Raw genomic sequence first — 16,845 nt, 5'->3', positions numbered from 1 at the left:
GACAAGTCATATACGCATAACATAGTTGCCTTTGTGGTTCGCTACGGAATTATCTATATCCTTACAGGAATTTCCTAGTAAGGAATTCGCTTAAAAGGTTTGTTACGACAATACCTAGTCAGCTTCGGTATTTAACAAAGGTTATTTGGCTTAAATACGCATTATTGAGAGCTTCCTTACGCTCGAGAATAATTTTATTATATTCCTTCATTGAATGGAGTAACTGGCAACTCAGGAAGAAGACAGTGAGGCAGCGAAGGAGACGACTGTAATTGTAAGCCAATACAGTACCATCCAGTTCTCGGTCATGATCGGTTGGTTACATCTCTCTCTCCTACGGGATCGAATGGTTAACCGTATATTCCCCCTACAATCATGGACTTAGCCACAAATTGAGGGGATTTATAGGCAAACATGAATAACATGGTATTCGTTTTGCTAAGAAGTTTTCAATAAAAAGATCACTTATAACCTTGCGGTAATGTTTACCGCAATGTATCAGAATTATATGAATGAGACTACAAATGAATTTAATGCAGTAGAGCTATATATATTAATTGATGCTCTCATGCTTACAGAAGCAAGATATTGGACTTGCTAACTTTTCGATATAGCGAGTTATTAATCAAAGGGTTCAGTAGCCTCTCTGACAGCAGGCTCAGTAACGGCACGGTTAGTTCCTGATTTGGTTCCTCGTCTATCTTGAAGGGGGCTCGATCCCAAGGAGGGACGAAAGGACTTAAATCAATTAAGCCATTTCCACAGCTCTCTCATATTTCAAGAAGTATTGAGAATCTCTTTTTTTCGCCTCTTTTCGCGTTAACAAGAGAGAATCTGTTCGGAACACAGACACGGAACGTAACGATCCTTAAGAGGTTCATTACACGTCCGTGAGAACCTTCTCGATCGACAATATAACTATTGACTTATATCTAATCTTAGTTGGAAAGAAAGTTGTGGAAACCTGCGAGATGTCTTCGTCATAGATCTCTTCGCAAGATGGAAGACGAACATGCTGCTTCTATACTGCTTCCTTATTCTCGAACCAAGAAAGGTAGCAATATATGCCATTTTTTAGTTTAAAAAGGGGAATAAACTTTAGTCTTTTTTCCCCTAGATTATACATTCTTAATGGATATTAAGATAAATGGGCGTCAAAGGAAGAGAGAATGATACTTTATGCCTCATTTTGGTCTTAGAGAGATTAGATTCACAGAGGTCATGTTCTTCTCACAGCATGTTTTAGAAGTCTGTTCCAAGAAAGTTTGGATTTTCGATCATCATCTATTATAAATAGACCTTAACAACCTCTCCACTCTGAGTCTGTCTGCGTGCAGACTGAGCAGAAGTGGACATGAATGAGAGGATTTTTCAAGGTGAATGACAATAGTCATGGCCAGGACATAGAATTGTTGCAGATCGTGTTTGATGGAAGAGGAAACTGTCCTCTTCCGATACCTCTGTGAACCACATATGGGTTTTCTTCCTTTTCAGAGGGAAGAATCTCCTTTGTATATATCTGCTATCAAAGAGCACAGTAAAAGGCTATACTCTGTCTATACAAGGAGAATTAGAGATAGCAGAGGATTAAGATCTTCGGGATCTTATACGATACCTCAATACGACAAGAGTAGGATATTATGTACTTCGAATGGGATCTTTTGTGGCCTCAGATTCCGTGTTCCGACAAGATGGAACTGCTCCTCATCAAACTTCTTTGAGAAATTTTATGAGGGAATTCTTTGTTTTCTCTTGGCCCTTAACTACCAAGAAGACAAGTTAATTTTTTGTGCATTAGAATCTCGCATCAGATTCAATGGAGACTCGGCAATGGGTTCTTGCCAGCATAGTATGTCTGGCAAAAGAACTAAAACCCTCTATTCCTGACTCAACGCTTTCAGATAGAAGTTTCGTTGCCCAGGCAGGGTACTTACATTTTCACCTACAGAAGAAGAGATGGTTTAAACGGTTGCCTACAGAGTCTTTGGGGTGCGATGAGGGCTCGAAATGCTTCCCAGAAGGTATTCAGAGGGATACAATAAAGAGCTAGAAATCAGGAGTCCTCCCAATTTCAGCTCGGAGTCTCCTTCTACTTCCAAGCTCCTTCCCTTCCTTCGGACAAGGATAGGGAAGATTCTGCAACGAGGAACTTCATCAACAGGTAAGAAGAGATCTCGTTAGCAACGGAAGGATTCAAGAAGGATCCTCGGAGGAGGAAGACTCTTATCTCTCGTACTGTTAGATATCCTATCGTCTAATGGATGTAGCTGACTACAATCACCTCCCCTTGCCGGAGAGACCAAAAGCTCAAAGTGGAACAATTTCTTCCACCCTTCTCCAGTCTCCTGATAAACTATTGTGGAGGTTCAGGACTTTCGGACAATGTAGCGCCAACCAGGCGCCAAATGCCAAAACAGGCGTAAAAAACGCCAGAGGCAGACAGTTCCAAGGAACACTGTCATTGTCTGATGAAGAGAAAGAGGGGGCCTCCAACCTAGCGCAGATGTGCTAGAGGCAAACAAATCGGACAGATAAGAGTGTCCGATGTGGACATCGCCAGGCATCCTCGAGACTCTACCAAACTCGAAGCTCCAGCAAGTGGGGAGGAGTCAGCCAGGCGCCAGATAGTGCCAGTCTGGAGCCAGGCGCGAAGCACCAGCCAGGAGTCAGGCGAAAAGCGCCTTCCAGGCGCTAGGCGCCAGGCAAGTGCGAGGCGCCAGCCATGAGTCAGGCGAAAAGCGCCTTCCAGGAGCTAGGCGCCAACCAAGCGTCAGGCAGGCGCGAGGCGCCAGCCAGACGCCAGCCAGGCTCTAGGCTTCATCCAGAAGAGATCCATTTCAAAGAAAGCCCTGGTCTTCCTTGAAACAAGTGTGATCGCTAAAGCACTTCATGAGTAACTTGATGATTCCTTCAAACAGCTGAGAATTAAAAGCGCATGAAGTGCGAGCTTTTATGAATTCTTGTTCTTTCCATAACAATATGTCATAAGGACATATTAGCTGTCACTTACGGGAGATGCAACTCTGTGTTGACTTTCCATTACACGAAGGAGGTCAAGTTGACCTACGAGAGATCCTTCTCTCTTGGTTATACGTGTCTACGGATACGTTGCTGGGATAGGGAGCCGACACTGATCCTTAACTAATTGTGCTCCTTAATTATGCCACTAGGCATAGGTGTATTGTCATGTAAGTGGATAAGACCCCATTGACAAATGACCTTTAGATACTGTCGAGTAAGGGGATAAGACCCCATTGACAGATCTACAAGAACTCTTAGCCATAGGTCACATCCTCGCTGAGGCTCTTGAGACGAAGCAGACTACTAGCAATAGCTAGGAAGTCGGCCCTTCGTCTAAACACATAGGAACCAAGGTTTTATTTATTTATTACCTACAACGTATGTTGTTTACCTGTCTAATCAGTAATTAGCTGCTCTTACCCTCCGCCAAAGGTGCCAATCAGCTAAGTATATATCTGACAGGAAAGTTGAATGTATGAAAATGATATTGTTATTGTACAATAAAGTTTCATACATACTTACCTGGCAGATATATACGATTGAATGGCCCACCCAGCCTCCCCTCAGGAGACAGGTGGAAGAGAAAATCTGGTTCTAGAAGGTAATGGTTCCTATTCCTGCCACCCAGCGGTGGGACGGTAGATCACCTGACCTACCTACCTGTAGCGTGTGCCATGAAATTCGAATTTCTGTCGGGGACGACGGAGTCTATAGCTAAGTACATATCTGCCAGGTAAGTATGTATGAAACTTTATTGTACAATAACTAATATTTTTTTTTTTTTTAGCAATAATAGTTCAAGATATGATTATTTACATATAAAACAGTCCATAAGTCATTTGGACCTATCCAGAGTTAGTCACAGAGACTCTCTCTCTCTCTCTCTCTCTCTCTCTCTCTCTCTCTCTCTCTCTCTCTCTCTCTCTCTCTCCAATATGTAATGTCTTAAAATTTGTTTACTATTATTGCTTCAGGACATGTTTATTTAGACATAAAACAGTTGAAAATTGTTAATAACTCAAATTCGATAGTCCCTGGTCATTGGCGGTGGTTCTGTTCCCAACAGCGTGACGATAACAGAAAATCAGTGATAATAGCACCTATAACTGAAGATCGGCGCATGTCTGCGCCGAAAATTCAGTTATCGTCGTTGCTAGGCAAGCACCATACAACCCGATCGCTGACAACCGCGGACTGCCCACTGAATTTACCCCGACACTTTTCTCATTGCATTGACATGACCACTTTTCAGACTTTATTTTTCTATTGTGCCTCCCTAGTCACCATAAGATTGCTCTGCTTATGTCGATTTTCAGTCTTCTTCTCTCCATTCCACTTTTTTGCCTTAAAAATTTCTGGAAACCTCCTCACCTTGAGTCTGCAGTTAACATAAGGTCATCTGCATATAGCAGGTCCCAGAGGTCAAGTTTGTGCCTTCCTACATTACTGTGATAAAAGAGGAATGTACTTGAGGCTGATCTTTTGTAAATGGAAATTCATAAAAATTTCTTCTGATATATCTATCATTGTTTTGCTCTTGGTACTGTGTAAGGACGGTAACATCACTAGGTCTTGAGTTATTCCAGTACCCCCTGCATTTATAGTGCACAACTAATTGCTTGTACATATTAGTACTCTCTTAAATCCATTCTCAAGATCCCAATTGTTTTAATGGTAAATGAAAAACACTTCATCACCAGAGGGTAGCATTATACTTAAGATTAATACAGTTTATTGTTGTACAATACAGTTCACTTGAATTTTTTTGTTGCTAACAAGTGTCTCATACCTGTTCCATAAATATTGACAGAAACAATCCCCTGAGTACCGCAATAGAAAATCGTGAAACGCAACTGGAGATGTTAGAGAAGGAAAATGAATCTCTACGAGAACGTGTACGTTTATTGGAAGAAGGAGAACAGCATAACTTAACACAGAAGGTTGGAATGAAGGTGGCCACTGAGGGCCATTCAAGCAAAGAGGTTTTGAGTAAGTGTGAACCCTTAGTTGTTTCAAAAATGTATGCATAGCTGCAATATTTTAAGAATCTAACTTTTTCCTACTGTATTTTAAAATATGTGATAGATATTTCATTCTTATGAAAGTTTATAAGAAGCAGAGGTTATCAAAATAATTTCACTAAATCAAAACTTGAAATACCTGTGAGTGTATCTTAGAATTGAGATTAATAATTTTCTTAATGATTAGCATAAATATAACCATGAAAGTTTATCTGTTGCCCAAAGTGTTTGTTTTAAATAAATGAAATGGTTTTGTGAAACTAAAAATTTTGTTTGGTAAACTGAATTGCTGAAAAGAAAGCTGTTGATGGTTGAGAATGGAACAGCCATATAAAACAAAATGTATAATTTTTATTATTGCTTTTTGTTTTTTCATTTCAGTACAACACTTTTTGATAGTGTAGTTGCTATCTAGTCCTCAGGGTTTACCCTTTTTATGGTCTATCCAGAGCATCTTGGTGACCAGACTAATGTCAAAGAATGCCCCCCCTTATTAAATCTGTCACATTCTTTATATATGCAGTTATTTTTACTTAATGAAAGTGCTTTTAGTATTTTATTTTATTCATTAGATAAAGGTTTTCATTTTTCCACCTAAACAGTTTTTTTTTTAATCTTAAATTGAAAGTAGTCTTTCAGAAAATGTAAAGATAACCTGCAACTTTTTTTCAAAAACTTATGATTGTGGTTTATTTTTTATTAATGCTTTAGGTTTACAAGAGCAGATGGCTTCCATTGAGACGAGGAACAAGCGATTGATGGAGCTATTTAAAAAGAAATCTCTTGAAATGAGGGAGGCTATCTATCTTCTCACTGGATACAGAATAGATAGTACAGGTGATAATCACTACAAACTGATCAATATGTATGCAGAGTCTCCTGAAGACTTCTTCATGTTCCAAGTGAGTGAAAAACTTATCCTTCACAATTTGTCAGGTTTTCCTTTTTCTTACTCGTGCATTCTCCGTCTTCTCACTGGTCTGTGTTCCACCACTTCCTTAGCAGCCACCCTGTGGTATACATAGGTAAACCACAGGCATTTTTTGGGTCTTACATTTTTGTTATTAATCGCTAATGCACATAGTATTTTCCTTTAGTTTCTTATCGTTAATTTCATCACTCATACATTTTGTTATTAAGGTAGTCATACTATTACAATTGCTCATAACATGAATACTATATACTATCAGTAATTCACTTAGCAGCCTTAAGGGGGCCGGCCGGAACCTCTATATATGGAGGTATAGGGCGAAAAATGCAGTCATAAAAAAATTCATGTAGCTTCATATGGCAATTGAGAATACGTATACGAAATATTTCGTCAAAATTCCTCTTACTTTCGTAGTTACAGGGTAATTAGTTAACGTAACTCAATAAGCCTAAAACATTGATCCGTACAAGAAAATGCAATATTTCTTCTATTATCGTAAATTTTGATAATTATTGTCAAAGAAATTGGGAGAAATGGCATCTGTAGACATTCCCCGAGTCGAGAAGGAGACTTCAGGCTCAAGCTACCAAGTCCAGTCCTGATTTAGTGCGATCACAGACGTCAAGTAGTCTACACGTTCCAAGTCACGTCTGACATTCGCCTGCTTTCACGTATGTTTATGTATGTTTCGGCAAGAATTTCATCATGCCAATGAGGAAAAGACAAGGGAAACATCTCACTAACATACAGACGAAGAAAAATCGCTCAAGTATTATTACAGAATATCATAATATATGCGTAGTTAGTGAAGAGAGAGGGGAGGGTTGCTTAGTAACGCCCCCGTCTTGCTTGACAGCACACGTCACACTGTGCCTAAGGCTACGATCTTTGAGCAAAGAGATCTTCATTTATGATAAATAACAAAGTTTTGGTTTTTTAATACCCAAAATGGAATATGAAATTCATAATAATCATGATTTATTAAATTGTCTTTGTAAAAAAAGTGTATGCCTTCGAGTTTCACCTCTTGACATTCTCTTGCAATTACGTTTGTTTATCTGTTTCGGGCAAGAATTTCATCATGCCAATGAGGAAAAGACAAGGGAAACATCTCACTAACATACAGACGAAGAAAAATCGCTCAAGTATTATTACAGAATATCATAATATATGCGTAGTTAGTGAAGAGAGAGGGGAGGGTTGCTTAGTAACGCCCCCGTCTTGCTTGACAGCACACGTCACACTGTGCCTAAGGCTACGATCTTTGAGCAAAGAGATCTTCATTTATGATAAATAACAAAGTTTTGGATTTTTAATACCCAAAATGGAATAAGAAATTCATAATAATCATGATTTATTAAATTGTCTTTGAAAAAAAAAGTGTACGCCTTCGAGTTTCACCTCTTGACATTCTCTTGCAATTACGTTTGTTGATCTGTTTCGGGCAAGAATTTCATCATGCCAAAGAGGAAAATACAAGGAAAACATCTCGCTAACACACAGAAGAAGAAAATTAGCTGTAATAAGCAGAGTTAGTGAAGGGGAGAGAGAGAATTGCGTAGGAAGGAGTGCCCCATCTTGCCTCAAGCCGTGCCCCAGGCTGCGATATATGAGCAAAGGGATCATCATTTATGATTAAATTATGATAAATAAAATAGTTTTGGTTTATTAATACACAAAAAACAAATATACATTCATAATAATCATTATTTATTAATATTGTCTTTATAGAAATACGAAAGGAAAACTTTGAACGCCCGTATCTCAAAACTATACTTATTGACCTTCAAAATCTATCTTCTCACTTAGTTTTAAAGCTATAACATTGGAATTTGGTATATAACTCAGAAAGACATTATAGAACAATCAAATAGAGCCCTTTTTTCCAATTTTTGTTTCGTATTTTTTTTATAAATTTTTTTTCTCCTGATTTATAGGGTTTATTTTTTGACCATATTGAAAAATTCATATCTAGCAAAAAAATGACTTTTAGAAAAAAAACTCTCCATTCGATTGGAGGTCTACATCAGGTCTATATATGGTAGTAATCCCAGGTCTTAATATTAAATATCAAGGGAGGAGATAGAATTTGAAAAATGGTTATTTTCGGGATAAATCGCCCTGGCGTCACAAAACCGAAGGTCAGAGGCGAAAATCATATGCGGTTTGAAGATGTCCCAAGTCACCTTATTAAGTGGTATGAATATCAAAGTCCTGTCCTTAAAAAAGGGCATTAGCCGGCCGGCCCCTTTAAGAAGCCATCGAGTGCAAAGAATCTCCATTACTTTTAACGCTCAAAATGAGGGTTAAAAGTAATGGGTAAACGTTCAGCAGAGGATTGACATTAAGACAGAATAACTGGGAAGACCAGTTTTTTTTTTTTTGCATTCTCAGATATATTATCACTGATAAATGCTGTAAAATAGTGACTTTTGCATCAGTAAACTGCATGTTGAAAATCATTGTTAATTTACAAGTAATGCAGTTATGAATGAACCAGGTTTGGTATATCTATTCTCAATAATACAGTACAGTAATAATACAGTACAGAATTCCTCGCTGGAGAGTGGTTTTCGCACTCGGCCGCCAATCCGGTGGACCGAAGTTTGACTCCCGGCTTGGCCAACGTGGAATCAGAGGAATTTATTTGTGATAGAAATTCATTTCTTGATATAGTGTGGTTCGGATCCCACAAATAAGCTGTAGGTCCCGTTGCTAGGTGACCAATTGGTTCCTAGCCACATAAAAATATCTAATCCTTCGGGCCAGCCCTAGGAGAGCTGTTAATCAGCTCAGTGGTCTGGTAAAGCCAAGATATACCTAACTTAATTAATACAGTACAGTAACAGGAATGTAACTAGACCCCAGAATCAAAACTCATGTTTTATAAAAGCAGCATTGTAACAATTAGTTTTCATACTTTTCTGCCTTGTTGACTCCTGTTCAGAGTAATAATTCATGATATTTAGAACCTTTGCTGTGATAATCAGTAATCTTATGATTTTGCTATGTGATTGGTATTTTTTTCCAGTAATCTGCAAAGCTTTTTGTCACTTGTATGTTCGAGTTCCACACTTTTTTTAGGACTGAGCAAGCTGATGGTGTTAGGCTGTTTGCTTTATTGGCCTCATCTTTTATTAAAAAATTAATTTACAGTAATTCTTATTTAGGGAAGGCGAACCCTAGTGATAATGTGATTTAATAAAACCATGTTTTTCAGCTTTCGACAGATGGTCAGGTTCATCTACTGGAAACAGACTTCTCAAACACTCTAGAGGAACTAATGGACACATATCTTCAAAGGAAAAACTCATTCCCAGCCTTTTTATCAGCTGTAACACTAGACTTGTTCAGGAAACATTCCACAGAATCTCCTTTGAGTGGAGTGGAAGATGAAATGGATGATGATGAAATGGAACACATGCATCGAGAAATTGAGCAGAGGCCACAAATACCGCTGAGCCAAGGGGACGAGATACCTGAAGATGAAGAAGAAGAAATGGAAGAGGAGGAAGAGGAAGAACTAGAAGAGGAGGAAGAGGAAGAGGATGAAGAAGAAAATGAGGAAGGGGAAGAAGCCGAAGAGGATGACGGAGATGATTTGATATGCTTAGATTAACAATTACAGTATTACAGATCATTTGGCCAAGAACAGTAAGAGCTTTGGGTTAGACAACAGTGCCAAATGATTTGTTGTTTTTATTTGGATTCCTAATAAATATACACAAACAAGATCTCTCGAAAATGTAACCAGAGACTGCTCAAGGACCTTCGAGCAAAAAGAAAGGTCTCTCTCATGATTGTGGGCAAGCAAACAATTTTTTGTTATTCCTTTATGCATGTATTTTTTATCTACTGTATGTTACTTCTACAACATATAGGTGTTTATAAAACTAACATTTATTTTCAATTTTTTTCAGTTATGAATGGAAGCTTAAAAAAAACCATACATTCATTCATCAGTAAATGGACAAAACTCAGTACAAATTCATTTAATTTATAATACAGTTACATATTTTGGAGTTTCAATAGTAAAATTATTTGTTTGGGTGCTGCATACTATCTCAAAACCAAGGCAAGGTGACAGTATGAAGTGAATCTACACAACTAAATGCACATGGTTTAAGATAGTAATGAGATCTTATTAGATTAAATAGATCATGGAATATTTCTCTGAAGTAAAACATATTTAGAATTTGTATATTTAGTAACACATGGATTGTTGAAGATCAAGAGGGAACATAAACTACAGTATATCACAAGAATTTAAGCTCACAGCTATGGTACCTTCACCTGCTTTACCACTACCACCATACTCTTGATCCAATGTCATGTGTGGCCAGGCATATTTTATATACTTATCATTTGTTGTATTGAGATATGGCCTTACTACCAAATGGTGAAGGCATGTGGAACTATTACTGTCATCCTACAAATTGCCTGAAAACTATTTTGCTCAAGGCTTCAACTCCTTTGAGCACTGACTACATCCTTTGTTAATGACAAATGGTACATGATATGATTTAGATGGTTAATTTTAACTCCTGAAGTTAAAAGTTTATTTCCCAAGTTAAATTTCCTGTTTATGCAGCCACAAGACATCAACATTGACACAAAGACATAGCACATGTGTGTGAATTGGAACTACAGTTCTTTTACTATAATATTTCTCCTCTATAATAAAAATATTTTTTATAAACTTTATTACCATGCAAGACTACAATATAATACTGTATATACTATATATAGCTATGTAAACTAGGAAGGTATATATATATTCTCAAATATTAGGCATATCAAATTCAGTCAACTTTGGAAGTAAAATATCCAATGTGCTACTTGTGGCTTAACTTTTGAAGCTTAACTTTTTTAAAAGTATAAAAATGTCATGTGCAAAATTAATGACAAACTATCACGTACATCTACATAACTTTGTAGCTGTTGTATAAAAAATGCAACTTTGCCACTGTTGTACAAAAAGATATTTTCCTTCATATACAATAACTTGGTTTAATGCTTCCAAATGACAACATGTTGCAAAAGCAGTTTTCTGTTTGCAGTACCCTTAAGTTAACTACTTTGTATATGAAAGACTGCACTTGATGTATATATTAGTTTTATGGCTTTAACTGAAGACATGTATGTATATTCAACAATATAATGGAAAGAATACATTGCTAAACCTCACTTTATCTGACCTTTACTTTCAGTCTCAAATGTTCTGTTCGTGGTTACCAGATATACTTCTTTGCAAGGACTGATGGTTTCCATACTTCGAGGTCACTATCACATTGTAAAAATGCTAAGGCTGCACTTGCATTATTGCATTCTAGTATACCATATTCTTGGTGCAGCATATCTCCTAACCTCACCAATATTATATGAAAATACTTCTAGTACAGTTTTAAAAAATGTCTTTCCTTCTAACAGGTAAATACTTATCAATGAAAAATTTAATATACGTACATGGACAATATCAAGCACATTTTAAAAATTTTACTAAACTCATTAAAACCTCAAGACCTACTGATCACTACAAAATATATAGTGTTCTACATGGGCTGTTTATGCAAAAGTCATCTTCACAAAAAGGCATTTCAACAATAACTTAAAATAGAAAATTGTGCATTTCTTATATTAACAATGATCATTTTACAAGCAGTTTACACCTTTTAACATGTACAGGTTCTTTCTACCATCTTCATTTGTTAGCCTATTCATAATTCAGCTCTTTGATATCCACATTCAAAATGCATGTACGTATGTATACTTGAGAGAAACCAGAAACTCTACCACAGATTAGCTCTATTATGCAAATTTACCTGATTTGTATTGAACTGCAACCACTATAATATTGTCAAGAAATTCTTTGCAATTCCACTAAGGCCACTCAATCAGAACCCTGGATGAACTATCATCAGCAACAATGGCAATCTGATATGTAACCTGTAAGTCAATTACAGATTTGCAAGCATTCTAAACTAATAAAAGAAAAAATAACAATAATAATAAAAAAATTATCATATCAGTATGTTTACTATAACCTTTTACTGTAATCATACCAGTATTATAAACTATCCTGTGACAATGCAATCACAAAGGTTCGATCAATCTGCCTGTAACATTTTACTGAAACTAGAGACTTCTCAATCTTCCTATAATATTTCATGTGCTTGGATAGTGTGAGAGTAACAACTTTGCTCTGTATGGTTACACTGAATACTACGGTAATTATGAAAATGATACATCTTGCATAAATACATAAAAAAAAAAAATCTGATGTGTGATCATCTAACCACCATACTACGTACTGGTTACATCAGGTGAACAAACTTTAAACCAATTTCTTGTATGGTGACCAGAACCAGGTAAGAATGACTTAAATGACATCACTTCATCAAATTCTGCAAGAGGGACTAGGAGGATGTGATGTTGAGAAAAAATGCCCAAGCAAAAGAAAAGCTATAAATTATGGCCCAAACTTCATGGCTATTTAACATATAAATGGCTTACTCTACTCACTACTGAATCCCAAAATACAGAACTAATAACCCTTCACAACTGAAATATACTGCATTTGCAAAAACCTGATTTACTTTTAAACAGAATGGTTAGAAGTTCTGCATTAAAATTATGCCAAACTTATATTGGACATATTTTTATGAACAAATATTATATCATGCTTTCCATTACTTTCCCAACAAGTTTTTAAAATATAATGTAAAATGACACCAATGCTGCCAAGAGCCTCCTTTTAAGCAGCCTCAAACAATTTATGATAGACAAGACATCATTGGCAATAATAACCCAATCCATATAAATACAAGTAACACTACTATATTCAAGTTATAACTTTTACAACCGTAAAATTTTAATAGAGCCTTTTACAACTCCATTTCGCTTCATTACTACATAATTTCAACCAAACAAGGAAGTCAAAGCATTTGATTTCCATGGGGCTGGCCAGAAGGGTTTGCCTTCAAAAAGTAAAATTAAAATTTAACTGCAATTCTCTCAAAATTTGTAATTATAAATAAAAAAATAGTTATAAATAAAAATAGGATTCTGACAAATTACCTAAACTGGCTCGTATTGGAAACATAATTTTCACCGCTTGTTGAAGTCTAGTCATTCACAAAAAAATATATAATTCTGAGGGCTTCTTAATCCCCTATAAAACATATTTGATAAGTTCTTTGTGGAATAAAGCATATATTTGGGGCTAAATATTTTTTTATATAAACTAACATGATGGGTGGATGACAGACAAAACAAACCTATAATATAAGAAACAACCAAATACTAAACACAACTATTAGTTTGTATGGTGTTTTACGTTGCATGGAACCAGTGGTTATTCAGCACGGACCAACGGCTTTACCGTGACTTCCGAACCACGTCGAGAGTAAACTTCTATCACCAGAAATACACATCTCTCACTCCTCAATGGAATGGCCGAGAATCGAACCCGCGACCACCGAGGTGGGACGCAGATACCATACCAATCACGCCACCGAGGCGCTCACACCTATTAGTGAATGAAAAAAATTCCTTCATGAATACAATATTTTCCACCCTGATTAGTAACAACAGGATGCATCAAGATCCTATAACCTGGCCAGACTTCAGAGCCAAACTTTATGGCTTTACTTTGCCAAGACAAAGTAGCTCACCCTAACCATCCTATTATTATTATCATTATTACTATTACAGTATGCTTCTATACTGTTGGTTCAAAATTATTTTTTCTTTATGAAGACAAGAAACCAGAATGCAAAAGATAAATGCCATGTGATTGTAAAGGTAATGCCTCAATTGTAGGAATTCCTTCAATACACAAATTCCTTCAACACTGTCTTGCAACATGATCAACAAGAAGATTACAGTACCTGTTAAATGCAAAGAACATGTAGCTGCTAAAAAAATAATGTTAGTCATTAGCACAAGTCTCAAATTTATGACATGCAATAAAATAGTAATTGAAATCGCCTCTAAATATGGTCTAAATGCCTAGATAATGATCTAAATTTACATCACATTGACTTTGGAAAAAAATAAAATTATGACTAGGAACTATGAATCCGTTTTTACTGATATGGCATAGATATGTGTACCCAGTATGAAAAAAAGAAAGTATAGTATGTAATTCAAAATTACTTTAGAGTACACTATCTCTACGACACAAGACTGCATATAAACTGCAGTGCCTGTGCTGTAAACCAAGCAGGCAATTTCATACTCATATACCTACTAACTCCTACTTCAAGACATAAAATCACCTATTCACACTGCAACTTCAGGAATATACAGTTTCCTGTAATTCAGATCAAGTAATCAGAATTCTAAAAACACATTCAGTATCCACAAGTTTGAAAGGACTAAAATATTACCGAAAGTATGCAAACAAGCTCATTACTCTACTATAAGATGCACATTTAAGAAGTATACATTGAATTTGTTTTCTGTCCCAAATGTACATCAGGAGAAAATAAAATGAGAGGGAATTGCAGAAGCATGTTGTGGTAGAAGGGAACAATAGACCATGAAGCAGGTACTGAGGGGCTAAGTAGTAAAAGAATAGCAGTTTCCTAGAATAATAGTCAACAAAAATATCCCAATAACAAACAAAGCCAAACTACCTACTTACATTATAAAGCAGAAACAGACATAGGAAAAAGGTGATTTTGAGAAAAGGTGTGACAAAAAATGCAAAGGACAATGACCCCAGTGTAGTGGGAAAACCAGGTTGCAAGTGATTAGACATCAGAGATGGTCTAGATATAATGAGAAGGCACAAGGACCAGCTGGCCAAAATAGTAGTAGCAGGGCAAGATTTGTACTAAGACAAAGCATGGAATAACATGAAGAGAAACTCAATGATAACTTGGAACAACTGGGAATTCTGGAAGAAAAGTGCATACAACAGAGGATTTTGGATTTACTTTACATTTAACTAAATCAAGGGAAAAACTCATGTAATTACTCAGGGATATGTAACTATTACAGTATCTTATAAAAGATATTTAGAAATTTCTTGGACTTTGCTCATGCTGGGAATTATGCAAGCCTTTTTTATCAAAATTCTAAGTACTGTAGTACGTACTTAGTTTGTGATAGACATGGAAGTTATTTCAAATTCTAACTTCATAAAGGTAAGCTTTGAACAAATAGAAAACTGTCCCAAATTCAGAAAAAAAGTCAGAAATACCACTTAAAAACTGAAAGTGTTTAAATTCTTTTTGCATACATCTCCTAAACATACAAGCACCTTTAATATTACTAGATTTGACCAAACTAAAGCTGGCAGTTGTCCCCATTATGTCAAAGCCTAATTTCTACTCTCATAGGGATGGTCCATAGTATTTAGTCTTAATTAATGGGCAAAATAAAAACAGAAATTAAATCTAAGACTTTACACAGCCAAAGAGAAAGGAAGCAAAAAGGGTAGTAGAACCAACAAAGATTGCTGCAGTCTTGACGCCAAAACTCACAATACGTAGTATCAATAATTACATCACTTGAACATTTGCAGAATCATAATAAGGTTACCATGAAGACATTACCTAGTGTTCAATTTTTAATGAAAAAATCTAGTAAAAGCTTGGTTCCATGGCTGTACATTTCCCTCTGCTATATTACCACGGGTGTCATAGTGGAACTACCTAAATAACACAATCATACAGCTTCTTCACCAGTCTGAAGTCACACCAAAGTTCTTCAGTTTATAAAAAACTCATTTCCTACACCCTTTAGTAAGAGACAACAACCTATTTCCTACAAATTCCAAGGATGGCAAAACAGAATTAAATAAAATAAATGACTGCCTGCTGGTTTTCATTCTTTCCAAATCCTTAAAAATAAGGAAAGGCCACCATATAACCCTCAAAAATATAACAGTAACCATCTAAAATTTTCCAGACATAATCATAGAATGGTCAGATGGACGGACTAAAAATTTAGCTATGAACGATGAATAAATGCAAGAACAGCATGCCCAGGACATTAATGCACATTAATATGCACCAATATGAACAGGTAAACAATTATAATAGCATGAAAATTTCATACTTCCAATTTTGGATATAAAAAGTAAAATACATACTCAAAAACATTTAGATATACTACAAATATTGTATAGCATACAGTATTTCCTTCTTTCAACTGGAGACTAGTTTCATGAATTCCATATTTTCAGTTATACCTTTCATAATTATTACAAAACAAATACATTGAGACCACTGCTTCTAATAACTTTTGCAATTACTATCTTTGTACAGTCAATATACTATGTATGTTATCTTGTAAATTTTCATCTAATAGTTATAGATGATGTTTTAACCAGACATAAATAAAATCTTCATTGACTAAAGTTATCACAAATTTCCTTAGAACCTTAGATTTCTCCAAGCAATGCTACTTTGTTTTCCAAGTATTAACCAGTATATGTACTACAGGACAAATCCCAAGAAAAACTGATAAAAAATGTAAAAAAGTGTACAAATTTACCCTTTTCATACCTGCCTACCGTAGGAGCACAATTCAAAAGCCAATTTTTCTCTTTTTTCCCCTTCATTTCCTTCAGTAGTAAACTGTCACATTTAAAAGTTTAAAAATATTAATCTTTTTAATCTTTTGCATAGTCTGAAAAAAAAAAAATTTAAAGCTCTTCTTGTTCCACAAATATAACCTAATGCTTTACAAATACAAATTTGGCCTGTACCAGTGTGTCAGACCAAGTCCAGTTATATAAATGTTGTTACAGAGCAAAATTCCTAATTGAGCTACTTGGTAGAGAGCTAGAAAGCAGCCATCTCATTAACTGGGTGTAATTTTTCCAACTACAAATATACACAATCATTTCCTACTTTTCTA

General features: G+C 35.9%; 1 protein-coding gene across 1 annotated transcript in view; it reads left to right on the top strand.

The window, feature by feature from the left end:
* LOC135197394 (mitotic spindle assembly checkpoint protein MAD1-like) overlaps nt 1-11,155 on the top strand; it is a 69,573-nt gene extending 58,418 nt beyond the window's left edge. Inside the window, exons 12-14 of the mRNA XM_064224489.1 lie at nt 4,832-5,010; nt 5,754-5,944; nt 9,194-11,155. Coding sequence (XP_064080559.1) covers nt 4,832-5,010; nt 5,754-5,944; nt 9,194-9,592 — 769 coding nt within the window. The 3' untranslated portion in view covers nt 9,593-11,155. The remainder of the gene's footprint in view (nt 1-4,831; nt 5,011-5,753; nt 5,945-9,193) is intronic.
* The last annotated feature ends 5,690 nt before the right edge of the window (nt 11,156-16,845 follow it).

Source organism: Macrobrachium nipponense, chromosome 23 (assembly GCF_015104395.2).
Source record: "Macrobrachium nipponense isolate FS-2020 chromosome 23, ASM1510439v2, whole genome shotgun sequence".
NCBI lineage: Eukaryota > Metazoa > Arthropoda > Malacostraca > Decapoda > Palaemonidae > Macrobrachium > Macrobrachium nipponense.
This window is presented reverse-complemented; position numbering and strand designations above follow the sequence as displayed.